The following is a 27,657-nucleotide window of genomic DNA, read 5'->3' on the forward strand; positions in this document are numbered from 1 at the left end:
ATCTGTGTGCACTGCTCAGGCTCAGCCCAGTGTGCTGCATCATCTATATATATTATATATCTGTCTGACTGCTCAGCTCACACAGCTTATAATTGTGGGGGAGACTGGGGAGCACTGCAGTGCCAGTTATAGGTTATAGCAGGAGCCAGGAGTACATAATATTATATAGTGAGTGACCACCAGACAGTGCAGTTTATTTAATATATCCATTCTCTGCCTGAAAAAAGCGATACACACAGTGACTCAGTCACATACCATATCTGTGTGCACTGCTCAGGCTCAGCCCAGTGTGCTGCATCATCTATATATATTATATATCTGTCTGACTGCTCAGCTCACACAGCTTATAATTGTGGGGGAGACTGGGGAGCACTGCAGTGCCAGTTATAGGTTATAGCAGGAGCCAGGAGTACATAATATTATATTAAAATTAAACAGTGCACACTTTTGCTGCAGGAGTGCCACTGCCAGTGTGACTGACCAGTGACCTGACCACACTGACCACCAGTATAGTTAGTAGTATACTTATATTGTGATTGCCTGAAAAAGTTAAACACTCGTCGTGTGACTTCACTTGTGTGTTGTTTTTTTTTTTATTCTATAAAAATAAAACTCATTCTGCTGACAGACAGTGTCCAGCAGGTCCGTCATTATATAATATATAATATATACCTGTCCGGCTGCAGTAGTGATATATATATATTTTTTATATCATTTATCATCCAGTCGCAGCAGACACAGTACGGTAGTTCACGGCTGTGGCTACCTCTGTGTCTGCACTCGGCAGGCAGTCCGTCCATAATTGTATACCACCTAACCGTGGTTTTTTTTTCTTCTTTATACATACATACATACTACTACGACATCTCTTTATCAACCAGTCTATATTAGCAGCAGACACAGTACAGTACGGTAGTTCACGGCTGTGGCTACCTCTGTGTCTGCACTCGGCAGGCAGTCCGTCCATAATTGTATACCACCTAACCGTGGTTTTTTTTTCTTTCTTCTTTATACATACATAGTTACATAGACATCTCTTTATCAACCAGTCTATATTAGCAGCAGACACAGTACAGTACGGTAGTTCACGGCTGTGGCTACCTCTGTGTCTGCACTCGGCAGGCAGTCCGTCCATAATTGTATACCACCTAACCGTGGTTTTTTTTTCTTTCTTCTTTATACATACATAGTTACATAGACATCTCTTTATCAACCAGTCTATATTAGCAGCAGACACAGTACAGTACGGTAGTTCACGGCTGTGGCTACCTCTGTGTCTGCACTCGGCAGGCAGTCCGTCCATAATTGTATACCATCTAACCGTGGTTTTTTTTTCTTTCTTCTTTATACATACATAGTTACATAGACATCTCTTTATCAACCAGTCTATATTAGCAGCAGACACAGTACAGTACGGTAGTTCACGGCTGTGGCTACCTCTGTGTCTGCACTCGGCAGGCAGTCCGTCCATAATTGTATACCACCTAACCGTGGTTTTTTTTTCTTTCTTCTTTATACATACATAGTTACATAGACATCTCTTTATCAACCAGTCTATATTAGCAGCAGACACAGTACAGTACGGTAGTTCACGGCTGTGGCTACCTCTGTGTCTGCACTCGGCAGGCAGTCCGTCCATAATTGTATACCACCTAACCGTGGTTTTTTTTTCTTTCTTCTTTATACATACATAGTTACATAGACATCTCTTTATCAACCAGTCTATATTAGCAGCAGACACAGTACAGTACGGTAGTTCACGGCTGTGGCTACCTCTGTGTCTGCACTCGGCAGGCAGTCCATAATTGTATACTAGTATCCATCTCCATTGTTTACCTGAGGTGCCTTTTAGTTGTGCCTATTAAAATATGGAGAACAAAAATGTTGAGGTTCCAAAATTAGGGAAAGATCAAGATCCACTTCCACCTCGTGCTGAAGCTGCTGCCACTAGTCATGGCCGAGACGATGAAATGCCAGCAACGTCGTCTGCCAAGGCCGATGCCCAATGTCATAGTACAGAGCATGTCAAATCCAAAACACCAAATATCAGAAAAAAAAGGACTCCAAAACCTAAAATAAAATTGTCGGAGGAGAAGCGTAAACTTGCCAATATGCCATTTACGACACGGAGTGGCAAGGAACGGCTGAGGCCCTGGCCTATGTTCATGGCTAGTGGTTCAGCTTCACATGAGGATGGAAGCACTCAGCCTCTCGCTAGAAAAATGAAAAGACTCAAGCTGGCAAAAGCAGCACAGCAAAGAACTGTGCATTCTTCGAAATCCCAAATCCACAAGGAGAGTCCAATTGTGTCGGTTGCGATGCCTGACCTTCCCAACACTGGACGTGAAGAGCATGCGCCTTCCACCATTTGCACGCCCCCTGCAAGTGCTGGAAGGAGCACCCGCAGTCCAGTTCCTGATAGTCAGATTGAAGATGTCAGTGTTGAAGTACACCAGGATGAGGAGGATATGGGTGTTGCTGGCGCTGGGGAGGAAATTGACCAGGAGGATTCTGATGGTGAGGTGGTTTGTTTAAGTCAGGCACCCGGGGAGACACCTGTTGTCCGTGGGAGGAATATGGCCGTTGACATGCCTGGTGAAAATACCAAAAAAATCAGCTCTTCGGTGTGGAGGTATTTCACCAGAAATGCGGACAACAGGTGTCAAGCCGTGTGTTCCCTTTGTCAAGCTGTAATAAGTAGGGGTAAGGACGTTAACCACCTCGGAACATCCTCCCTTATACGTCACCTGCAGCGCATTCATAATAAGTCAGTGACAAGTTCAAAAACTTTGGGTGACAGCGGAAGCAGCCCACTGACCAGTAAATCCCTTCCTCTTGTAACCAAGCTCACGCAAACCACCCCACCAACTCCCTCAGTGTCAATTTCCTCCTTCCCCAGGAAAGCCAATAGTCCTGCAGGCCATGTCACTGGCAATTCTGACGAGTCCTCTCCTGCCTGGGATTCCTCCGATGCATCCTTGCGTGTAACGCCTACTGCTGCTGGCGCTGCTGTTGTTGCCGCTGGGAGTCGATGGTCATCCCAGAGGGGAAGTCGTAAGCCCACTTGTACTACTTCCAGTAAGCAATTGACTGTTCAACAGTCCTTTGCGAGGAAGATGAAATATCACAGCGGTCATCCTACTGCAAAGCGGATAACTGAGGCCTTGGCATCCTGGGTGGTGAGAAACGTGGTTCCGGTATCCATCATTACTGCAGAGCCAACTAGAGACTTGTTGGAGGTACTGTGTCCCCGGTACCAAATACCATCTAGGTTCCATTTCTCTAGGCAGGCGATACCGAAAATGTACACAGACCTCAGAAAAAGAGTCACCAGTGTCCTAAAAAATGCAGCTGTACCCAATGTCCACTTAACCACGGACATGTGGACAAGTGGAGCAGGGCAGGGTCAGGACTATATGACTGTGACAGCCCACTGGGTAGATGTATGGACTCCCGCCGCAAGAACAGCAGCGGCGGCACCAGTAGCAGCATCTCGCAAACGCCAACTCTTTCCTAGGCAGGCTACGCTTTGTATCACCGGTTTCCAGAATACGCACACAGCTGAAAACCTCTTACGGCAACTGAGGAAGATCATCGCGGAATGGCTTACCCCAATTGGACTCTCCTGTGGATTTGTGGCATCGGACAACGCCAGCAATATTGTGTGTGCATTAAATATGGGCAAATTCCAGCACGTCCCATGTTTTGCACATACCTTGAATTTGGTGGTGCAGAATTTTTTAAAAAACGACAGGGGCGTGCAAGAGATGCTGTCGGTGGCCAGAAGAATTGCGGGACACTTTCGGCGTACAGGCACCACGTACAGAAGACTGGAGCACCACCAAAAACTACTGAACCTGCCCTGCCATCATCTGAAGCAAGAAGTGGTAACGAGGTGGAATTCAACCCTCTATATGCTTCAGAGGTTGGAGGAGCAGCAAAAGGCCATTCAAGCCTATACAATTGAGCACGATATAGTAGGTGGAATGCACCTGTCTCAAGCGCAGTGGAGAATGATTTCAACGTTGTGCAAGGTTCTGATGCCCTTTGAACTTGCCACACGTGAAGTCAGTTCAGACACTGCCAGCCTGAGTCAGGTCATTCCCCTCATCAGGCTTTTGCAGAAGAAGCTGGAGACATTGAAGGAGGAGCTAACACGGAGCCATTCCGCTAGGCATGTGGGACTTGTGGATGGAGCCCTTAATTCGCTTAACAAGGATTCACGGGTGGTCAATCTGTTGAAATCAGAGCACTACATTTTGGCCACCGTGCTCGATCCTAGATTTAAAGCCTACCTTGGATCTCTCTTTCCGGCAGACACAAGTCTGCTGGGGTTGAAAGACCTGCTGGTGACAAAATTGTCAAGTCAAGCGGAACGCGACCTGTCAACATCTCCTCCTTCACATTCTCCCGCAACTGGGGGTGCGAGGAAAAGGCTCAGAATTCCGAGCCCACCCGCTGGCGGTGATGCAGGGCAGTCTGGAGCGACTGCTGATGCTGACATCTGGTCCGGACTGAAGGACCTGACAACGATTACGGACATGTCGTCTACTGTCACTGCATATGATTCTCTCAACATTGATAGAATGGTGGAGGATTATATGAGTGACCGCATCCAAGTAGGCACGTCACACAGTCCGTACTTATACTGGCAGGAAAAAGAGGCAATTTGGAGGCCCTTGCACAAACTGGCTTTATTCTACCTAAGTTGCCCTCCCACAAGTGTGTACTCCGAAAGAGTGTTTAGTGCCGCCGCTCACCTTGTCAGCAATCGGCGTACGAGGTTACATCCAGAAAATGTGGAGAAGATGATGTTCATTAAAATGAATTATAATCAATTCCTCCGCGGAGACATTGACCAGCAGCAATTGCCTCCACAAAGTACACAGGGAGCTGAGATGGTGGATTCCAGTGGGGACGAATTGATAATCTGTGAGGAGGGGGATGTACACGGTGATATATCGGAGGGTGAAGAGGAGGTGGACATCTTGCCTCTGTAGAGCCAGTTTGTGCAAGGAGAGATTAATTGCTTCTTTTTTGGGGGGGGTCCAAACCAACCCGTCATATCAGTCACAGTCGTGTGGCAGACCCTGTCACTGAAATGATGGGTTGGTTAAAGTGTGCATGTCCTGTTTTGTTTATACAACATAAGGGTGGGTGGGAGGGCCCAAGGACAATTCCATCTTGCACCTCTTTTTTCTTTTCTTTTTCTTTGCATCATGTGCTGATTGGGGAGGGTTTTTTGGAAGGGACATCCTGCGTGACACTGCAGTGCCACTCCTAAATGGGCCCGGTGTTTGTGTCGGCCACTAGGGTCGCTAATCTTACTCACACAGTCAGCTACCTCATTGCGCCTCTTTTTTTCTTTGCGTCATGTGCTGTTTGGGGAGGGTTTTTTGGAAGGGACATCCTGCGTGACACTGCAGTGCCACTCCTAGATGGGCCCGGTGTTTGTGTCGGCCACTAGGGTCGCTAATCTTACTCACACAGCTACCTCATTGCGCCTCTTTTTTTCTTTGCGTCATGTGCTGTTTGGGGAGGGTTTTTTGGAAGGGACATGCTGCGTGACACTGCAGTGCCACTCCTAGATGGGCCCGGTGTTTGTGTCGGCCACTAGGGTCGCTAATCTTACTCACACAGCTACCTCATTGCGCCTCTTTTTTTCTTTGCGTCATGTGCTGTTTGGGGAGGGTTTTTTGGAAGGGCCATCCTGCGTGACACTGCAGTGCCACTCCTAGATGGGCCCGGTGTTTGTGTCGGCCACTAGGGTCGCTAATCTTACTCACACAGCTACCTCATTGCGCCTCTTTTTTTCTTTGCGTCATGTGCTGTTTGGGGAGGGTTTTTTGGAAGGGACATCCTGCGTGACACTGCAGTGCCACTCCTAGATGGGCCCGGTGTTTGTGTCGGCCACTAGGGTCGCTTATCTTACTCACACAGCGACCTCGGTGCAAATTTTAGGACTAAAAATAATATTGTGAGGTGTGAGGTATTCAGAATAGACTGAAAATGAGTGTAAATTATGGTTTTTGAGGTTAATAATACTTTGGGATCAAAATGACCCCCAAATTCTATGATTTAAGCTGTTTTTTAGTGTTTTTTGAAAAAAACACCCGAATCCAAAACACACCCGAATCCGACAAAAAAAATTCGGTGAGGTTTTGCCAAAACGCGTTCGAACCCAAAACACGGCCGCGGAACCGAACCCAAAACCAAAACCCGAAAAATTTCAGGCGCTCATCTCTAATATATACAGGGATAACCTTATATAAGTGTTTTTCCCCTTATAGCTGCTGTATTGTTATACTGCGCCTAATTAGTGCCCCCCTCTCTTTTTTAACCCCTTTCTGTAGTGTAGTAACTGCAGGGGAGAGCCAGGGAGCTTCCCTCCAACGGAGCTGTGAGAGAAAATGGCGCCAGTGTGCCCTTCTCGGCGGCCTTTTCTCCCGTTTTTCTGTGGAATCTGGCAGGGGTTAAAATTCATCCATATAGCCCTGGGGGCTATATGTGATGTATTTTCGCCAGCCAAGGTGTTTTTATTGCTGCTCAGGGCGCCCCCCCCTAGCGCCCTGCACCCTCAGTGACCGAAGTGTGAAGTGTGCTGAGGAGCAATGGCGCACAGCTGCAGTGCTGTGCGCTACCTTGGTGAAGACAGGATGTCTTCTGCCGCCGATTTTCCGGACCTCTTCTTGCTTCTGGCTCTGTAAGGGGGCCGGCGGCGCGGCTCTGGGACCGAGCTCCGAGGCTGGGCCTGTGTTCGGTCCCTCTGGAGCTAATGGTGTCCAGTAGCCTAAGAAGCCCAATCCACTCTGCACGCAGGTGAGTTCGCTTCTTCTCCCCTTAGTCCCTCGATGCAGTGAGCCTGTTGCCAGCAGGTCTCACTGAAAATAAAAAACCTAAAACTAAACTTTCACTAAGAAGCTCAGGAGAGCCCCTAGTGTGCACCCTTCTCGGCCGGGCACAAAAATCTAACTGAGGCTTGGAGGAGGGTCATAGGGGGAGGAGCCAGTGCACACCAGGTAGTCCTAAATCTTTACTTTTGTGCCCAGTCTCCTGCGGAGCCGCTATTCCCATAGTCCTTACGGAGTTCCCAGCATCCACTAGGACGTCAGAGAAAATATATTGTGGCATTTATACAGATGTGTCCTCCTTTATCTATCCTTTCAGAATGTTTTCACTTCAATAAAGTGGTGATGATTAATAAAAGCTTTGTCAGACACACTGGTGCAGACCTAAACATGCACTTTGTATGTGTGCATTCTCTATGGCACCATAAGTATGAACACTTCTGCATAAAATTCTTTCCACATCTCATTACTCCGCTAACATAAGTAGACATTTCAAGATGGCCATAACTTTAGAAAAATGATGGACATTTTCACTTACATTTATGTCAATGTCACAGCAGTTTCAAGCTATATAAACAGTCGTTCTCCGTGGTTCAGTCTGTGGTTGTGGCCATACATGAACACTTTTTATAATAATCTGTAATATTTTCCTTAAGCAAAGACTGAATTTGCGTATATTTGGTTGACAAAGGCAAATACAGTAATTATTTGTATGCCTATAAAAGAGACTATTGTAGTATCAGAAACATGTACTGTAGAATAAACCATGCGATTGTCTAAAAATGAAGTGTGTCTTATTAAATTTGTGTTTTTAAAGCTCTATTATCTAATGTATAAAAGTGAATGAAGCAAGTGTGAGAAGGTGCATCAATGGGCAGCATGGATGGTGTAATGCAGTGTTTTTCAACCACTGTGCCGTGGCACACTAGTGTGCCGCCATAGAAGCACAGCCAGGCCCATCAGTGTTTTGCCGCTACTGAGGCCCTGGTACGATCAATACTGGTAGGTTTAGTGGTTGCAGAGCCAGTTCTAATTTTGGGCCCGGCCAGTGTTGGGCTCTTTTGGCTTTCTCAGATGTGGCTCAGGCGTTACCCATGGACATGACATCCTAGGACACGCAACTGTACCAAGCATCACCATTATATTTGAGTGTGCTTTGGCTATATTTAAATCTTGTTCAGTGTGCCGCCAGTTGTAAAAGGTTGAAAATCTCTGGTGTAATGGTTAGCATTACTGCCTTACAGCACTGAGGTCGTTTGTTAGAGTCCCACCATGGGTCTAAAGGCCCATACACACTGGGCAATTTTGAGCTTAAAGTAGCTCACTTTTGGCATCTTGAGCTCAAACTCGTTCTGTGTGTATGGGCTAGCGGTGAGCACTGATGCGCGCTCCCGCATTATTGCTAGCCGCCGCCGTTCGTTGGGCTGTTTGTACAGCCGAGTGAAGCACTTTCTACAGTCTCCTACTGTGGAAAGTACTTCACCCCCCCCCCCCCCATGAACATCGCTGGCACAGGGAAATTAGTTCAGTGTTTATGCTCCTTTACTGTGTGGAGTTTGTATATTCTCCAGGTACTTCCGTGTGTTTCCTCCGGGTACTCCTCTTTCCTCCCACAATCCAATCTATACTGATAGGTTAATTGGCTCCCAACAAAAATTAGCGTAAAAGTGTGTGCGTGCACATGTGGTAGGGAATATAGGGGCAGATGTATTAAGCCTGGAGAAGTGATAAAGCAGTGATAAGTGGAAGGTGATAACGCACCAGCCAATCAGTTCCTAACTGTCATTTTTCAAACGCTTAATGATTGGCTGGTGCGCTATCACCTTCCACTTATAACTTCTCCAGGCTGAAAACATCTGCCCCATAAACTGTAAGCTCCACTGGGCAGGGACTGATGTGAACGACCAAATATTCTCTGTAAAGTGCTGTGGAATGTGTGCGCTATATAAATAATTGGTAATAGATAAATAAATGGTGATTGACTAAAAACAGACTGACAATCTGAACACCGTGGTGGGGAAAAAAATATTCTCCACCATGAAACCTACAGCCCATTCAGTATCAACACTTCCATGACAAACCCTTAAACAAATCCCTTAGAATGTAAGCGCTCACAAGTAGGGCGCTCTTCCCTCATGTGCTTATCCTTTTCTTACTTTAATAATCCTCAACTGCCCAAATCCCACAGTTTTGTGGCCACCTTGGAACTTATCTCTGTCGTTTACTAGTGTAGTTATGCTTAGTTACCCTGTACTTGTCCTATATTGTCTTCAACTGTAAGTCACTGTCTTCCTGTTTTGATTATATGCATATGTACTCTGTAATTGGGCGCTGCGGAACCCTTGTGGCGCCATATAAATAAAGGATAATAATAATAATAACATCATACTATATACTCTGTGCAATGATAATGCAATACTTTACCTTTAACACCAAACTCTGGTAAAACAAGCTGCCTACTGTATCTAAGAATGTCTGGATTTGAGAGAGAGGCTTTGGTAAGTTCATCCAGTTTGTCATCTGCAGTGTGCAACTTAACCAGTGAAGAGCAGCCTTTTCCCTATAACAAAAAAAAAATAATAATAGGATTTTAATTACCTACCGGTAAATGCTTTTCTCATAGTCCGTAGAGGATGCTGGGGTCCATATTAGTACCATTGGGTACAGACGGGTCCACCAGGAGACATTGGCACTTTAAGAGTTTAATAGTGTGGGCTGGCTCCTCCCTCTATGCCCCTCCTACCAGACTCAGTCTAGAAACTGTGCCCGAGGAGATGACATACTTCGAGAGAAGGAATTACACAGATAGTGGCGAGATTCATACCAGCTCAAATAACATGCAAATCCGGCTAACATGCCGGAACAACTCAGCAACAGCTGAAACAGTAAATAACGCCGAACTTACCTAGGAACCAGGCAGTACTGAACTATAAAATTAATGCAGGAAAACGCAGCGCTGGGCGGGCGCTCAGCAACCTCTACGGACTACGAGAAAAGGATTTACCGGTAGGTAATTAAAATCCTATTTTCTCTTACGTCCTAGAGGATGCTGGGGTCCATATTAGTACCAGGGGGATGTACCAAAAGCTCCCAGTACGGGAGGGAGAGCGCAGAGGCTCCTGCAACACTGCTTGACCAAACTTGAGGTCATCAGAGGCCAAAGTATCGAACTTGTAAAACCTGGCAAACGTGTTCGATCCAGACCAAGTAGCAGCTCGGCAAAGTTGTACAGCCGAGACACCCCGGGCAGCCGCCCAGGAAGAGCCCACTTTACGAGTAGAGTGGGCCTTTACAGATTTTGGACACGGCAATCCTGCCGTAGAATATGCATGCTGGATGGTGAACCTGATCCAGCGTGAAATCGACTGCTTAGAAGCAGGACACCCAATTTTCTTGGGATCATAGAGAACAAACATGGAGTCAGTCTTTCGATGACGAGCTGTCCTCTTCACATAAATCTTCAAATCCCTCACAACATCCAAGGCCTTTGAAGCAATTGAGGAGTCAGTAGCCACTGGCACCATAATAGGCTGGTTGATATGGAAAGCCGAAACAACCTTAGGCAGGAACTGTGGACTAGTCCTAAGTTCCACCTATCTTCATGGAAGATCAGATAGGGACTCTTACAGGATAAAGCCCCCAGTTCCGACACACGTCGAGCAGAAGCTAAGGCCAACAAAGTGACCGCCTTCCACGTGAGAAACCTGATGTCAGCCTCCAGCAGAGGCTCAAACCAAGCAGATTGCAGGAACTGCAGCACCACGTCCAGATCCCAGGGTGCGGTCGGCGCCACAAAGAGAGGCTGGATGTGCAGAACCCCTTTCAAAAAGGTCTGAACCTCAGGGAGGACAGCCAATTGTTTTTGGAAGAAGATGGACAAAGCAGAGATTTGGACCTTGATGGAGCCCAATCTCAGGCCCATATCCACACCTGCTTGCAGGAAAAGGAGAAAACGTCCAAGTTGAAACTCCACCGCAGGAAATTTCTTGGATTCACACCAAGAAACATATTTTTTCCAAATATGATGGTAATGTTTAGACGTTACCCCCTTCCTATCCTGTATCAGGGTAGGAATAACCTCACTCGGGATACCTTTCCGAGCTAAGAACTGGCGTTCAACCACCATGCCGTCAAACGTAGCCGTGGTTGATAAGCGAACGGCCACTGCAGTAGCAGATCCTCCCGAAAGGTAAGGGCCTTGGATCCTCTAACAGAAGATCGACCAGATCCGCGTACCAAGCGCTCCTTGGCCAGTCCGGAGCAATGATGATTGCCAGAACCTTTGTTCTTCTTACCAGCTGAAAAACCTTTGGTATCAGAGGAAGTGGAGGGAACACATACACTGACTTGAACACCCACGGTGTTACCAGTGCGTCCACCGCCACTGCCTGCGGGTCTCTTGACCTGGAACAGTACCTCCCCAGCTTCTTGTTGAGGTGGGAGGCCATCATGTCTATGTGAGGAACCCCCCACCAATCGGTTACCTCCTTGAACACCTCCGGGTGGAGGCCTCACTCTCCCAGATGGAGATAGTGGCGGCTGAGGAAGTCTGCTTCCCAGTTGTCTACTCCTGGAATGAAGATTGCTGACATCGCCACCGCGTGTCTTTCTGCCCAGAGAAGGATTATCGTCACTTCTGACATGGCAGCCCTGCTCTTCGTTCCGCCTTGTCGGTTTATGTAGGCCACCGTGGTCACGTTGTCCGACTGCACCTGAACAGCCCAATCCTGTAGAAGGTGTGCTGCTTGCAGAAGACCGTTGTACACGGCTCTTAGCTCCAGGATGTTTATTGGGAGAAGGGATTCTTGATTCGACCACCTTCCTTGGAAGGTTTCCCCCTGAGCGACTGCTCCCCAACCTCTTAGACTTGCATCTGTGGTCAGAAGGACTAGTGTTCACTCTAAGCTTTTCGCAGGGCGCTGCGCCCTGCCCCTTTTTTGAGTGACAGAATGCGCCCTGCCCGTTTGCGCCCGCCCTGCTGCCCTGCTAAGGGCTGTCTTCTCCCCCCGCCGCGCTGTCACTTCTCCCCCCGTGTGATCACAAAATACGCGCTATATCCAATCGCCGCCAGCAGCACCTCCTCATCCAATCACCGCCAGTGCCTCCTCATCCAATCACCGCCGGCAGCGCCGCCTCATCCAATCGCCGCCAGCGGCTTATCATCCAATCGTGCCGGCAGCGTCTCCCCATCCAGTTGCAGTGTCTCGCTATCGAAGCCCGCCTGAGACGTCCCTCCCTCCTCCCTGCCCGCCAGCATGCTGCTCCAGGGACTGACTACACTACTTGTTGCTGGTGGGAGGTCGCTTGGAAAATAGCGCAGACGCTGGAACGGGTTAGGTTCTCTGCTTCCGCCCTCCGGAACCTACTGACAGCGGGTAACATTGTTGTAACTAAAGGTACGGCAGGGCTGGGAGACTGTTCTGGTAGATACTGTATGTCACTTGTGAGCAACGCGCCCCCTCACCCAATGCATGTATTGCAGAGCTTCACCATCTTGTAGGCATGTCTCTGGCTACATGCGGCTGTACTCCATGGGGACAAAGTTAAACTTGTAAGCAACTAACGGAGGGGGGGGGGGTGGCGTAATTCGGCTAATGATAGAAATGGTCGGGGCTGGGGCAGTACCCATTATTTACTTCACCCATGCCACCACACTGCCCAACATAAACACACCCAATACCCCCACAGTGGACAACATACACCCACACGGTGCCCAGCATATGCACACCACCACAGTGCCCAGCATACACACCCCACAGTGCCCATAACACCCTCCATACCCACCCAGTGCTCATTATACACCCACAGTGCCCAGCATATGTACACCCCCACGGTACCCATCATACCCATACTGTGCTTATTCTACACCCTTCATGCCCACACAGTGCCCAGCATATGTACACTCCCACATTGCCAGCATACACACCCCACAGTGCCCATAACACCCTCCATACCCACATAATGCTCATTATACACCCCCCCTCTCCCATACACAGTGCCAAGCATACATACAATCCTATGTCCACACATAGTGCCCAGCATACACACATCTCAGAGAGGAGCTGATCTTAAAAGGTAATTGGGGAGTGGGTATCCTGGGTACTAATGCCTCCATACCCCTAACACTGCCTACAGTACTACCTGCTCCTAATCCCCTTGCCCCCCAGCACTGTCCCAACTGCTATCTCTCCCTTGTGCAGTGTGCCTCAGTGCTCTCTCCAATATGCGCAATATGTATAACGTGCTCTACCTGGCGCAGTGTGTATAGGAGGTTCTACCGGATGCAATGTGTATAAGCGGCACTATTGTGTGGTATAATGTTATTTAGTACTATTATGTGGTCACGCCCCTTCCCCACGAAACAACGCCCCTAAAAAAAATTCCGGCGCACAGTGTCCATGCTTTCACCTATAGGAATGGGAGCACCAAGCGTTATAGTATGTACCTATTTTTGCCCTTCTAACTTAAAAATGTGCCCTCACGAATAAAAAATGTGCCCTCACGAATGAAAAATGTGCCCTCCCCGTGATCAGCACCCTGCCCTAAAAAAATCCTAGAGTGAACACTAAGGACCCAGACTTGAACTCCGAACCTTCGGCCTTCTAGAAGGTGTGGTAGTTGTAGCCACCAGAGGAGTGAAATCCTGGCTTTTGGTGACAGACATATCCTCTGATGCATGTGTAGGTGGGATCCCGACCACTGGTCCAAGAGATTCAATTGAAAGGTTCGAGCATGAAACCTTCCGTACTGCAGAGCCTCGTAGGAGGCAACCATCTTCCCCAGAAGGCGGATACACTGATGAAAAGATACCCGGGAAGGCTTCAAGACATCCCGGACCATTGTTTGAATCCCCAATGCTTTCTCCACCGGTAGAAAACCCTTCTGCACCTCCGTGTCGAGGATCATGCCCAGGAAAGACAGCCTCCTTGTTGGCTCCAGATGAGACTTTGGAAGATTCAGGATCCAACCGTGCTCTCTGAGCAGTTGTGTCATGAGAGCAATGGATCTTAACAACTTCTCCCTGGACGACGCCTTGATCAGGAGATCGTCCAGATATGGAAATATGTTCACCCCTTGCTTGCGGAGGAGAACCATCATCTCCGCCATCACGGTGCCGTGGAGAGGCCAAACGGCAGCGCCTGAAACTGGTAGTGATCGTCTAACAGTGCAAACCTGAGATATGCCTGATGCGGCGACCAGATGGAGGTATGCATCCTTGATGTCTAGGGACACCAGGAACTCCCACTCCGTCAGTCCTGAGATGACAGCTCTCAGAGACTCCATCTTGAATTTTAACTCCTTGGAGATAAGGGTTCAAAGATTTTAAGTTCAGAATTGGCCGTACCGAACCATCCAGCTTCGGTACCACAAAAAGGTTCAAATAGTAACCCTTGTTCCACTGATGAGGTGGAACTGGAACAATAACCTTGGATACCACCAATTTTTGGATAGCCTCCAGAAGAATTGTTCTGTCTGCCGGCAGAGCTGGCAGGCATGATTTGAAGAAACGGTGAGGTGGGAGATCTTGAAACTCCAGCCTGTACCCCCTGGACATTATATCCAGTACCCAAGGGTCCAGGCCAGACGACACCCAGACGTGGCTGAAATGCCGGAGTCTTGCCCCCACCTGTCCTTCCTCCAGGCCTATCTGTCCACCGTCATGCGGAGGACTTTGGGGTATCAGAAGCTGGCTTCTGGGTTCGGGAGCCCGCGGGAGCAGACTTCTTTCCTTTAGCATGACCACCTCTGAAGAAGGTGTTCGAAGGCTTGTTCTTTCTAGACCTCATGGTCCGAAAGGGCTGTGATGTGGCCGGCGTAAAAGGCTTCTTCGTAGCTGGTGCAGCTGAGGGGAGAAAAAGAGACTTACCCGCGGTAGCCGTGGCAATCCACGCATCCAGCGCCTCCCCGAAGAGAGCCTGACCTGTATAGGGTAGGCCCTCCACGCTCCTCCTGGATTCCGCTTCTGCAGACCATTGGCGCAGCCAGAGACCCCTGTGAGCCGAGACGGACATGGAGGAAATCCCCGCAGCCATGGAACCCAGGTCCTTCATGGAATCTACCAGGAATCCTGCAGAATCCTGAATATGGCGTAAAAATAAATCAACGTCACCTTTATCCATCGTAGTCGATTCCTCCTGCAGAGTGATTGACCACCTGGCAATAGCTTTTGCAATCCAAGCACAGGCTATAGTAGGCCGCAGTATAGCCCCTGAAGCCGTGTAAATGGATTTTAGCGTAGCATCCACCTTGCAATCTGCCAGTTCTTTCAACGCGGTAGATCCAGGAACTGGTAAAACCACCTGTTTGGACAGCCTGGAGACAGAGGCGTTAACTATTGGCGGAGACTCCCACTTTTTCCTATCTTCTTTTGGGAAAGGAAAAGCAACTAAGACCCTCTTAGTGATCTGGAATTTCTTTTCCGGATTTTCCCAAGCTTTTTCAAAGACAGCATTCAATTCTTTGGACGCCGGGAAAGTGAGGGGGGGCTTTTTGCTGTCAGTGAAAAAGGCCTTCTCCACCTGCTCAGGAGCTGTGTCAGTAATGTGTAACACATCCCGTACAGCTTCAATCATCAACTGCACCCCCTTAGCAAGTGATGCCGTCCCCCTCGACACATCCCTGTCACCGTCTGCAGTGTCAGAATTGGTGTCCGTATCAGCCTGCATAAGCATTGCAAGTGCACGTTTGTGAGAATGTACCGCAGGGTACCCCAAGGAAGCAGTTTCAGAGGATTGTAAGACCTGAGTGGCATGCTCAGTCCTAGCAACCCTATCAGAAATCTGAGAAATAGTCCCCCTCAGAAAGGCTAACCATTCTGGCTCTCTAGCTGGGATCTGCTCTACAGCAGTGCAATCCTGAATACATGGTATGGAGTCTTCCTGGGAAGATAAATCCTCTGTAGCATATGAAACAGTGTCCCTAGACATGCTGTCACACACACACTCAAACACCCCACAAACACACAGGGTATTGGGTAGACAGAGTTTCCCCCCAAGAATGGCAGAGAGACACAGAGATTGGAGCCAACCCACACACAGCGCTTTTAGAGGTATAGGGAGACCCTAACCCGCGCTGACTGAGTTCCTTAATAGGAGATCTAGCCTGTATACAGGCTCCCCTCCCTTCTACAACCCCCTGGTACCGTACAGATAGCTGGTGTTGCTCTGGAGGGACCTGGACATCCACTGGCAGTGATTGCAGGCAGGAAAAATGGTGCTGAACGCTGGGTCCGCTCTGAGGAGAAGCTCCACCCCTTCAATGGCGCTGTCTTCCCGCTCTTGAAGATTATACTGGCCTGAGGAATTTTTAGCTGGTTGAGATCCACGGACCCGACAGGCTTGATGTGGTCAGTGTAGGGTTTTGTGCAGGCTCAGGGAGCCCCTCACAGCGCCGCACCGCAGTACCATCCCAGAGCGCGGGTAAAACTGCGCTCCCACGCTTAAGCCGCCCTTTTCACACTGACCCCCCGCTTGTAAGGGGGGACAGTGACTAACTCGCCACACTTCGGCTCTGTGAGGGGGTGGCGGCTGGCTGCCGGGGTGAGCGGGGCGCGATCTGTCCCCTCTGGAGCTCAATGTCCAGTCAGCGGAGTCAGTGGCTCAAGACCACGCAGGGCGGACACTGCTCCCCCCCTCAGTCCCTCGATGCAGGCAGGCTGTTGCCGGCAGTCTCCTGTAAAATAACAAACTCTAAATAAAACTTTTCTAAAGAAGCTCAGGAGAGCTCCCCTAGCTGTGACCGGCTCCCCCGGGCACATTTTCTAAACGGAGTCTGGTAGGAGGGGCATTGAGGGAGGAGCCAGCCCACACTATTAAACTCTTAAAGTGCCAATGGCTCCTGGTGGACCCGTCTATACCCCATGGTACTAATATGGACCCCAGCATCCTCTAGGACGTAAGAGAAATATATATATAAAATGTACATCGATAAACTAGGTAAATTAAACAGCAACACTAAGTGCCTGATTCTGATCCTCCGTTTGTGCGTATTTTGCTGGTCTTGCATATGCAACTTTATGCCAATATCGCTACAAGCCCTTCTTGGTGTAGAGTCGTGCTTCTGAATGTAGAAAGACTGAGACGCCCACTTTGAGCATCTTTAGGCAATAAAATACCGCTTGGCGAGTCTTTAAACGCAACCATTGGCGGCTTCAGAGGTGGGGCGGCAGCACAGTTCAAAAATCAAATAGTCGAGCTATACCAACTACATACCACCAATACAGGAACCAGCTTCGCCATGCTAAATGGTTGAAGTAGGTCCTGACAGATCTCGTCAGAATGGTCAGTGATAATACATCTACCCATAAGTCACTACAGTCCTACAGTGCATGCGTCCCACAGTGTGTACGCCCAGTGTGTACAGTTGAGACGGGCGTGATGCAGAAATAGTTGCAAACTCAGATGCTTAATCGTTCACATTGGAAGATATACTTTGTTTGAGAATCTGAACCTAGCAAGGAGCTAGTGCAAGTTACGATGTTGCAGCCAACGGCTGTGTGAGGCAACATCATAACTTGCACCAGCTCTATGCTAAATTCAGATTCTCCAACAGAGTATTGCTTCAAATGTGAATGATTAAGCATCTTCGTTCGCAACCACTTCAGTGACACAAACGCAGTTGAAAACATAGACCATTTACGTGTAGATCTCCATTGCATACGACGCTAAATCAGACCCATGTGTAAATATAAGATGGTATCGGGATCCCGGCAATTGAATTACCGGCAGCCAGAATACGGACTGTGGCATCCCGACACCTACTAGGTAAATATACTAAGCCTGACCTCCTACATCCCTAAACCCCCACCCCCCAGCCTAAACCTAACTCTAACCAGTGGTGCCTAACCCTAACCCTCCCTTCCCGCACCACTTGGGTTGCTGGCAGTCAGGATTGCGGCACCAGCATTGCGATCGATAGGGATCCCGGCATTGGTTTTCTGAGCAGTGCCGGGATTCCAGCATCGGTATTCCGACTGCCGGCATCCCAAATGCAGGATCCTAACCAGATCCCGAACATATATAAGATGATTTCATATAGATGGCATAAAAAGCATGTTATGTAAATAGCATAGTAAAAGGGAAAAGTCTGTATTATATATTATGTTCTCACTCTTTCCGAAGATTTGGTCACGTACTGCATACGCACAAAGTCCCAGAAAGTGCGGTGCACGTCACTCAACACATGCACAGATAGGACTCCGGATCCTATCATTGCAAAGGACAGCTCTTAACGCAAGAGCTATCCTTTGGGATTTTCTTTATGGATACGGCATCAGTAAACGCCGATATGCATGGGGTGAGGGGTGTGATGCATCACAAGCAAAATGCAATGCTTGCTGCATTCCGCTCTCTTTCTGTACAGTTACCGACATATTTTTCACACATTTCCTCACAAAGGGGCAGATGTATTAAGCCTGGAGAAGGCATAAAGAAGTGATAAAGCAGTGATAAGTAGAAGGTGATAAAGCACCAGCCAATCCGCTCCTAAAGTAACTTTTAATTCTACAGAAAATGTTACACAATGAACATATATCAGTTCAACATGGATGATAGAGTATCTGTGTGTAGGTGGATGAACTTCCATTACTGATCTATAAAATGTACAACTACCTTCCTCACGTATGTGTGTATCCTCGATTCCCTTACATCTTGCCTTGCCCCTAAATTCTACATCGGTCATGTACTACTGTAGAAGTGCAGCAGTGGATTGGGGAGATAAACAAGTATGTACAGAAAAAAAGTGTTGAGTTCTTACAGATTTCTCTAAGACACAGCCACAACATTAGGTACAGACAACACCTCATTGGGGTGTTCTGGGGTGAAGATGGTTAGAATGCTACAGGCGTTTATAAGACTAGAAATTAGGAAAATCGGACACAACAATATTCTGTTTCTACCTTCACTCCCACCCCCCATCTGAGCTGATAATTTAAATATTCTGCAGTCTCTTAAACATAGTCTCCCCCTGAAGTGCAGCACCCTCCCTATTTCGACACAGTACAGTACATACTTGTTTGACAACTGTCCCAGTTCCCCAAAAATGTCATTGTTCCATACCAACTTCTCAGCCACTTGTTAACCTACCTAAACTCTTGTTTTCTTGTGTAGTCAGAGAGAAAACGAGTGGTGTACAAATAACTGGTCTACATTAACATGGTCTACAGTCGGAAAGCCGACACCAAATGGTCGAAAGGGCCATTAGGTCGACAGTGAAAAGTTCTGGTGCCCATACACTTGTGAGATAATCAGTGCTAACCTTCGATTTCGACCGCATCTGTGAGAGAAATTGAAGGATTGTATGCACATTTTAGGTAGTTTGCGATGCAATGCGCGGGCACGCCGGTCGAATCTCGCGTCTCAAGATATTATGTGCTGCACTTAATATTTATTGAATCGTAGTGCGATCGCATGTGTTTTAAAAACACATGCGGTATATCGCACTGCGATGAGCGATGGGCACCCGCCAGGAGTGGTCGGAGGCTGCTCCCACTCGGCGGTGACGTGTCCATCACGTGATTGCCATGCGATCTATCGCATGGTAATCACTTTGGCAGTTCAGGTGCAATTTCATTGTATGGCAGCCGTAAGTTCCATGGAATTGCCAGTGCATCCACGAACGCTGCTTGAGGATCCCTTATCCTTGCTCCGAAGACCGAAACCTTATGATTGTGGCGCGACACCATCAGGTGGTAGGCCCCACTTGTCCACTAGGAGTTAAAAAGACTTCAGGATGAAGACTCCACTCTCCTGCGTGCACGTCCTGATGACTGAGTAAGTCCACTTCCCAGTTGAGGACTCCCGGAAGGAACACTGCCGATATGGCTGGCAGATGGCGTTCTGTCCATTGTAGGATTTTTGACACTTCCATCATTGCCATGCGGCTTCAAGTGCCGCCATGATTATTTATGTATGCCACCGTGGTGGCGTTGTCCGACTGTACTTGAACAGGCCTGTTCTGTACCAGAGGCAGGGCCAGTGTCAAAGCATTGAACACTGCCCGCAATTCCAGAATGTTTATCGGAGAGATTCCTCACTGGTCCACCGACCCTGGAGAAAGTGTTGCTCCAACAGTGCGCCCCAACATCGCAGACTGGCGTCCGTTGTCAGGAAGACCCAGCTGGAGATCCAGAAGGGACGTCCACTACTCAACTGTTGGTCCCGTAGCAACCAGCTCACGAACCACCGGAGTCAAGGAAATCATTTGCGACCTGATCCGATGAGGCAGGCCGTCCCATTTGTAAAGGATTAACCTCTGCAGAGGGCGGGAATGAAAATAGGATTTTGGTACTTACCAGGTAAATCCTTTTCTTTGAATCCATAGGGGGCACTGGAGTACTCTTGGGATATGGACGGCTTTAGCAGGAACAGGGCACTGAATATTTAAATTTAGAACTCTCCTCCCCTCCATATCCCAGAATACCTCAGTGTTTTTTACTGAGCCGAACAGGAGCGATAGAGAGGTTGACAATGGAGAATTACATATAACATAACGGACACCAATAAAGTTGACACATAACGTTACTGACAACTAAACAGTTGACACCATAACCGATAAAACTTGAAACTTTGAACCAGTCGGTGAGAATGTGTTACCATAAGATCCCCTGAACTTACCACAAACCAGGTAAAACTGCTCTGGGTGGGCATCCAGTGCCCCCTATGGATTCAAAGAAAAGGATTTACCTGGTAAGTACCAAAATCCTATTTTCTTTTTCATCCTCTAGGGGTCACTGGAGTACTCTTGGGACGTCCCAAAGCTTCCCCCGTGGGCGGGAGAGCTGTTTGGCACCTGTAACACTAGGCGGACAAAGCTAGAAGCTGATGCCGATAACGTATCAAACTTGTAAAAGCGTACAAACGTGTGCACTGATGACCATGTAGCCGCACGGCAAAGCTGCGTCGTAGAAGCCCCACGACCAGCTGCCCATGAAGTTCCCACAGAACGTGTGGAATGAGCGGTTACTGATGTAGGCGGCTGTAACCTAGCATGAAGGTAAGCCTGATGTATGGTCAGTTTAATCTATCTGGAGGTCTGCTTAGAAGCTGGCCAGCCCATCTTGGCAGCATCATAGAGAACAAACAACGTATCCGTCTTACGAACTGTAGACGTTCGGGATACATAAACGCGTAATGCGCGTACCACATCCAAAGCTCCACAAGTTCCTGTTAACATAGGAACTACTATTGGTTGATTGATGTGAAAAGATGACACTACCTTTGGTAAGAAAGCGGGATTTGTCCGAAGTTCCGCTCTGTCATCATGAAACACCAAATACGGTGGCTTGCATGACAAGGCACCCAAATCTGAAACACGCCCTGCCGAAGCTAAGGCTAGTAGAAAAATAGTTTTCCAAGTGAGAAACTTAATATCCACTTGTTGTAAGGGTTCAAAACAAGAAGACTGTAAGAAATCTAAAACCAGATTCAAGTCCCATGGCGCTGTAGGTGGAATGAATGGAGGCTGTACTCTGAGGACACCTTGCAGAAAGGTGTGTACAGACGGCAATAGAGCCAATCGTCTTTGAAAGTAAACGGACAAAGCAGATACCTGCACCTTTAGTGTAGATAAACGCAGTCCTCCATCTAACCCCGTCTGTAGAAATAACAAAAGACGGGATAACTTGAAAGATGATGTCGGAAACTTCCGAGCTTCACACCAACCTATATAGGCACGCCAAATTCTGTAATAATGAGCTGCCGTAACTGGCTTCCTAGCACGTAACATGGTTGGTATAACCGATTCTGGAATGCCCTCTCTTCTTAAGAGGGCGGTCTCAACAGCCACCCCGTCAAACGCAGCCGCGGTAAATCGGGGTAAAGGAACGGACCCTGTTGTAACAGGTCCGGACGTAGTGGGAGCGGTCAATGATCGTCTGCGAGTAGACCGCGGAGATCCGAGAACCAAGCTCTCCGAGGCGAATGAGGCGCCACTAGTATGACTGTGGCGGACTCTCTTTTGATCCGTTTTAGCAACAGAGGGAGAAGCGGAAACGGTGGAAACAGACGGCCACGCTATTGTGAGAGCATCCACCGCCACTGCCTTTGGATCTCTCGTTCTGGACACATACTGGGGCGTTTGGTGATTGTGGCGAGATGCCATCAGGTCCACTTGAGGGTAACCCCACCTTAGGACCAACATGTGAAACACTTCTGGATTTAATGCCCATTCTCCTGGATGAAAATCCCGACGGCTGAGATAATCCGCCTCCCAGTTGTCCACTCCCGGAATGAACACTGCCGACAATATCACTTGCTGATGCTCGGCCCAATTGAGGATTCGAGCTACTTCCCGCATGGCCATGCGGCTTCTCGTTCCTCCTTGTTTGTTGATGTACGCGACCGCCGTCGCATTGTCTGACTGCACCTGGACAGTCTGAGACCGAAGCATGTGCACTGCTTGTTGTAGCGCATTGTAAATTTCCCGGAGTTCCAGGACATTTATAGACAGCAATCTTTCGTTATCCGCCCAGGAACCCTGGAGCTGACAATTTTGAACTACAGCTCCCCAACCTCTGAGACTCGCGTCCGTCTTAGAATTATCCAATTCCAGGCGCCGAACCATTTTCCTGCGGTTAAATTGTGTACTTTGAGCCACCAGAGTAGAGATACTCTGGCCCGTGGCGACAACCTCACCCTGTGGTGAATCTGCAGATGCAAGCCCGACCACTGTGCAAGCACATCCAGTTGAAAAGGGCGTGAGTGAAATCTTCCGAACTGAAGCGCTTCGAAAGCCGCCACCATTGTGCCTAAAAGGCGAATGCACAAATGTACCTTTTTCTGTGCGTGGCTTGAGCACTAATTGTACCAGATGACGAATAATCTGTACTTTCTGTTCTGGTAGGTAAATTCTTTGATTTACCGTATCGAGAATCATACCTAGGAATTGAAGTCGTTGAGACGGAATTAGATGTGATTTCTTTTTTTTTTTTCTTCTTTCTTTTTTTAACGACAATAATTTTTATTCAGGTTTTTTTGTTATGCAAAACAGGGGTACAGAAAGAAGAAAAGGGAGGGAGGGGAGTGGAAGCAGTAAATACATATATGAGACAACATGTATACTTATACATACAATTCAAAATCGGTCAAACATGTGTATCAGAAGAACTACAATGGACGTAATGTAGTAAGGGGTACATAATGAAAAAAACACTGAGTCCACAATAATGCAAATTGCAACCATGAGCACAGAGCGATCGCAGACTCAGGAAGAGGAGGTGTCTCCATCTAGGGGAAGGGTGTGAGGGTGTATGTCCGGGGAGGAGGATCGCAGTACTAAATTGGCTCCCTCACCCTCCGTGGTAAAAAGCAGCCAAGGCTTCCAGCGCACCAGAGGGGACTTGGCAGAAAGGGAGCAAGGCACATACTCAGTCTCCATCAAGAATTGCTTCTGAATTTTATGTATGACTTTCATTAAGGGGGGGAAGGGGGAGTATGGATTGTTTCCAATTCTGGGCTAAGACCGCACGAGCTGCAAGGCAAATATGGCCTAAAACATACTGTAAATTAGCACCTACGGTGTGCGGGTAGACATTTAGTAAAGCAATGAGGGGGGTGGGGGACAGAGTGAGTCCAAGTACTTTATTAATCAGCCCAAACACCTCGACCCAGTACAACTTAATAGAGGGACAGGTCCAAAAAATATGAAAAAGATGGCCCACCTCGCCGCAGAGGCGCCAGCAAAACTTCGAGCATGCAGGCCAAATCGTATGCAACCTATCAGGTGTGAGATATAACCTATGCAATAACTTGACGTGCATCTCGGAATGATTTAGGCATTTAGACATAGTAAAGGATGACATAAAAATGTGTTGCCATTGGGGGTCGGTAAGGGTACAACCAATATCCACCTCCCACCTGATTTGGGCTCTAGTTTTAAGAACGGGAACCAATGCTAGTAGTGTTTTGTACCAGAAGGAGATCTCACCTGCAGAAGCATCTTTAGAAAGATGACCCAGGACCTGAGACATAGGAGGGGGCAAGGTGGAGGCTGTTCCACCAATGTTGTATTTGATAGTATCTGAGCCTCTCAGATTCAGGTAAAGCAAAGCGTTCTTGGATGGTAGAGAAGGAGCTAAGCACGGGCCCATTGAACAGGTCTCCCAGTAGACCAATCCCCCTAGAACGCCAACCTGCCAAATTGAGATTAGGGATTAGGGCGGCTACTGTACGTAGGGAAATTCGAGGCAAGGTATGAAAGGGAGAAGATAAGCCCATGGTCCGTCTGTCCCAGACCTGTAGAGTGGCTCGGGTTGAGGGGAGAAGGCGTAGATCCGGAGATCGCATAGATTTGGGTAGCCAAAAAAGATCCCTCAAGGGGAACCTGGGGCAGGCTAGTCCCTCCAAACACGTCCACTCCGAATGGGCATCACTAGAGAGAGCTTTAACCTGGGCTAAGAGGCAGGCTTCCTGGTATAGGGAAAGGTTAGGCATGTCGAGGCCACCAACTCTCCTAAGCAATGACATCCTGGCGCGGGACAATTTAGGCGGTCGCCAAGACCAGACATAGTTGGTGAGGATAGTAGTAGCCTTATCTAAATATTTTTTGGGGAAGACAAAGGGGATTGTGCGAAACAGGAACATTAATTTGGGAAGCAACGACATTTTAAAGGCGGCCAGACGTCCCAGCCATGATATCTCATAATTAAGCCAAGATTTGGTGGACAATTGTAGCGCGGCCAGTAAAGGGGGGAGGTTAACGTCAAATACAGAAGAGGAGGATGGGGGGATATAGATACCCAAATACCGTATTGAGGTAGTTTGCCAATTGTAGGGGTATTTAGCACGCAAAGGAACCATGGAGTGAGTGAGATTAATAGGCAGGGCGTCAGTTTTAGTTGTGTTTAATTTGTAATAGGACGCTGCAGCGTACCTCTCTAAAATATCATGTAAATGAGGGAGTGAGGTGCAGGGGTCGGTTACAAATAAAAGGACATCATCGGCAAATAAACACAGTTTATGGGAGGCGGTGCCGAGTTGGAGTCCTGGGAGCTGCGGGTCCGCCCGGATCTTAGCTGCCAAAGGTTCAATCGCCAGGACAAAAATGAGAGGGGAGAGGGGGCAGCCCTGACGCGTGCCGTTGTAAATTGGGAAGGGGGAAGACAGAAAACCATTACTAAAGACCCGGGCCGAGGGCGAGCTATACAAGGCTAGTATGGATGACAGGATTCGGTCGCGGAAGCCAAATTTCAATAATACTTCCCGTATGTAGGTCCAGTTTATGCGGTCAAAAGCCTTCTCCGCATCTAAGGATAACAGGAGAAGGCCCTGTTCACGGGCTATGGTGTCTACGAGGTTAAATAGTCTACGAGTATTATCAGACACTTGTCGACCAGGGATAAATCCGACCTGGTCGGGGTGTATCAAGCAGGGAAGGAGGGCGTTCAATCGGTAAGCTATTAATTTAGCATATATTTTAATGTCGCCGTTTAACAGCGGAATGCGGCGGTAGTTTTGGCAAGAAGCCAAGTCCTTACCTGGTTTGGGGATCGTGACAATGCGAGCCTCCAGCATCTCCGTTGGGAGAGTGCCCTGAGAAGTGATTTCATTATAAACTGTTACCAGAGATGGAGCCAGGAGGTCCTGGAGTGAAACATAAAAATCATTAATAAAGCCATCTGGGCCTGGTGCCTTATCTTTAGGGAGGGATTTAATCGCCCCTAGCGTGTCCGTGGTGGACTAGGGGGCATTCAGCATTTCTAATTGGTCGTCGGTAATGGAAGGAAGTTTCAAATCAGCGAGAAAGGAGTTGATAGAGGGAAGAGTGGGCTGCGGGGTAGAAGGGTCAGTCGAGAGATTATAAAGTTGAGAATACACGGGGTTGGCCAGTAAGTGAGGAGGGAGTCTCCAAGGTCGGGGCGGGGCATGCTGACTATTAAGGTCCCATTTAAGGATCAGCGGGGCGTGATCCGACCAGGTTATTGGAAGGATATCCGCGGATCTAGTAAATTGGAGGGTCCATTTATCAGAAAACAAAAAATCAATAAAGGAATAGGAGTTGTGAACGGGAGAATAGTATGTGTACTCACGGCCTGTAGGGTTTTGCACTCGCCAAATATCATAGAGGTCAAATTCAGCCAGGAGATTGCGGAAGGATAAGCATGGGGCGTTAGAGGAGGCTAAAGGGGAAGGGAAGGGCCTGGGAGACCTGTCCAACCTAGGGTCAAGGACCAGATTGAAGTCCCCCATGAGGAGGAGCGAGCCTGTACGGTTCCTCTGGGTAACTAAACATAGTTTACGTAAAAAAGCCACTTGACTTGAGCTAGGGGCATAAGCTGAAACCAGGGTAACCGGTTTGTCATTTAAAAGGCCACTCAAGATAAAATAGCGGACATTTTTATCGGCAACCTGGGAGTGTAAAGTGAAGGAGACAGAGTTTTTAAACAATATAGCTACACCATTCCTCTTAAAAGGGCCATTTGCAAAATAACCGATAGTGAACCTGCGGCCTTTAAACGTAGAGGGCGCTAAGGACGAAAAGTGTGTCTCCTGCAGCGCAACAACATCCGCCTTGTGCCTAGCAAAATAGTCCAATGCCAACCTTCGCTTATTAGGGGAGTTTAACCCCTTAATGTTCATGGACAGAACCTGGAGCATCGAGAAGATCTAAAGCACGCCATGAGTGGTGAGATATTTCGGTATACATATAAGAAATGTTTTTGTCTCATACAGTTAGTTAGAGTGTTGCGAGAGGGGGGGGGGGGGGGGGGAAGGAAGGGAATAACAGGGGAAGAAAGGGTAAGTACAAACCAAAACGACCCAGTGCATCGGGTCGGTATAACTACTGCAAGGAAAGCAAAAAAATGCAGTAGTACATTAACGGGGGGGAACATGTGGCCTAACGCCACCACCACCTATGAACCTAGATGAGGAGAGAAAAAAAAAAAAAAGAGACATGTACAGATACAAATATGCCTACCAACCATGTAAAGAAAACAGAGAACATATACGCATGAACTAAACCATGAGCACGGAGCCGGGACTCCAGCAATATAACTACTAACAGGGTAACTCACGTGACCGCGTCAAAACGAATAGCTAAGACCCATCCGCTAGAACGGTACAGAGTAACGTCCATATTCAAAGTCCAAATTCAAAGTGACGACTTCAGGCGACAAGCCACTCCGATTGAGGAGTTGACTGTTTCTTGGATCCAAGCGGCATCGTGACAGGAATATCCCACTCCGATAGCAGCTTGACTCCAGCTTCCAATGAGGCAACTGTGTAGGATTTATTTTCATACGAGATGATGAGCTTTACCGGAAAACCCCATCGGTAATTGATCTCTTGGTCACGGAGCGCCAGGGTAACAGGGATAAACGATCGTCTTTTAGCCAAAGTCAAAGCTGAGAAATCCGGAAAAAGTTGTAATCCACCAAGCGCATCAGAATCCGAGTCTCTTGCCGCCTTCAGGATGCGTTCTTTCGTCGTGAAGAAGTGCACTCCCATGAGCGTGTCTCGCGGGAGCGAGGGAGGAACAGAGCGTGGTTTAGGTAGTCTATGGATCCTGTCTATAAGCAGCTCCCTGGGGTCAGCCCTGGGCAAGAGCTTCCGAAATAACGCGGTGGCGTAATCTTCCAGCTCAGAATTTTGCACGGAGTCGGGAATGCCTCGGATCTTGATATTATTGCGCCGAGATCTGTCCTCGATATCCGCAATCTTGAGTTTAAACGCTTCAAGGTCATTCTGCTGTTGATCATGTGCCGCTATGAGGTCGTTGTGAGACGAGACCAATTCCTCGACTTTCCATTCCAGATGGTCTGTACGTTCCCCTATAGCATGCAATTCCGTCTTAACCTCTCGGACAGCCGCTG

At 48.1% G+C, this 27,657-nt stretch overlaps 1 protein-coding gene across 2 annotated transcripts in view; it reads right to left on the bottom strand.

The window, feature by feature from the left end:
- Positions 1-27,657, bottom strand: part of MOCS3 (molybdenum cofactor synthesis 3) — a 279,116-nt gene that overhangs the window by 217,801 nt on the left and 33,658 nt on the right. For both annotated transcript variants that reach the window (XM_063917574.1, XM_063917573.1), the window contains exon 2: positions 9,273-9,408. In XM_063917574.1, coding sequence (XP_063773644.1) covers positions 9,273-9,408 — 136 coding nt within the window. The remainder of the gene's footprint in view (positions 1-9,272; positions 9,409-27,657) is intronic.

Source organism: Pseudophryne corroboree, chromosome 4 (genome assembly GCF_028390025.1).
Source record: "Pseudophryne corroboree isolate aPseCor3 chromosome 4, aPseCor3.hap2, whole genome shotgun sequence".
NCBI classification, from domain to species: domain Eukaryota; kingdom Metazoa; phylum Chordata; class Amphibia; order Anura; family Myobatrachidae; genus Pseudophryne; species Pseudophryne corroboree.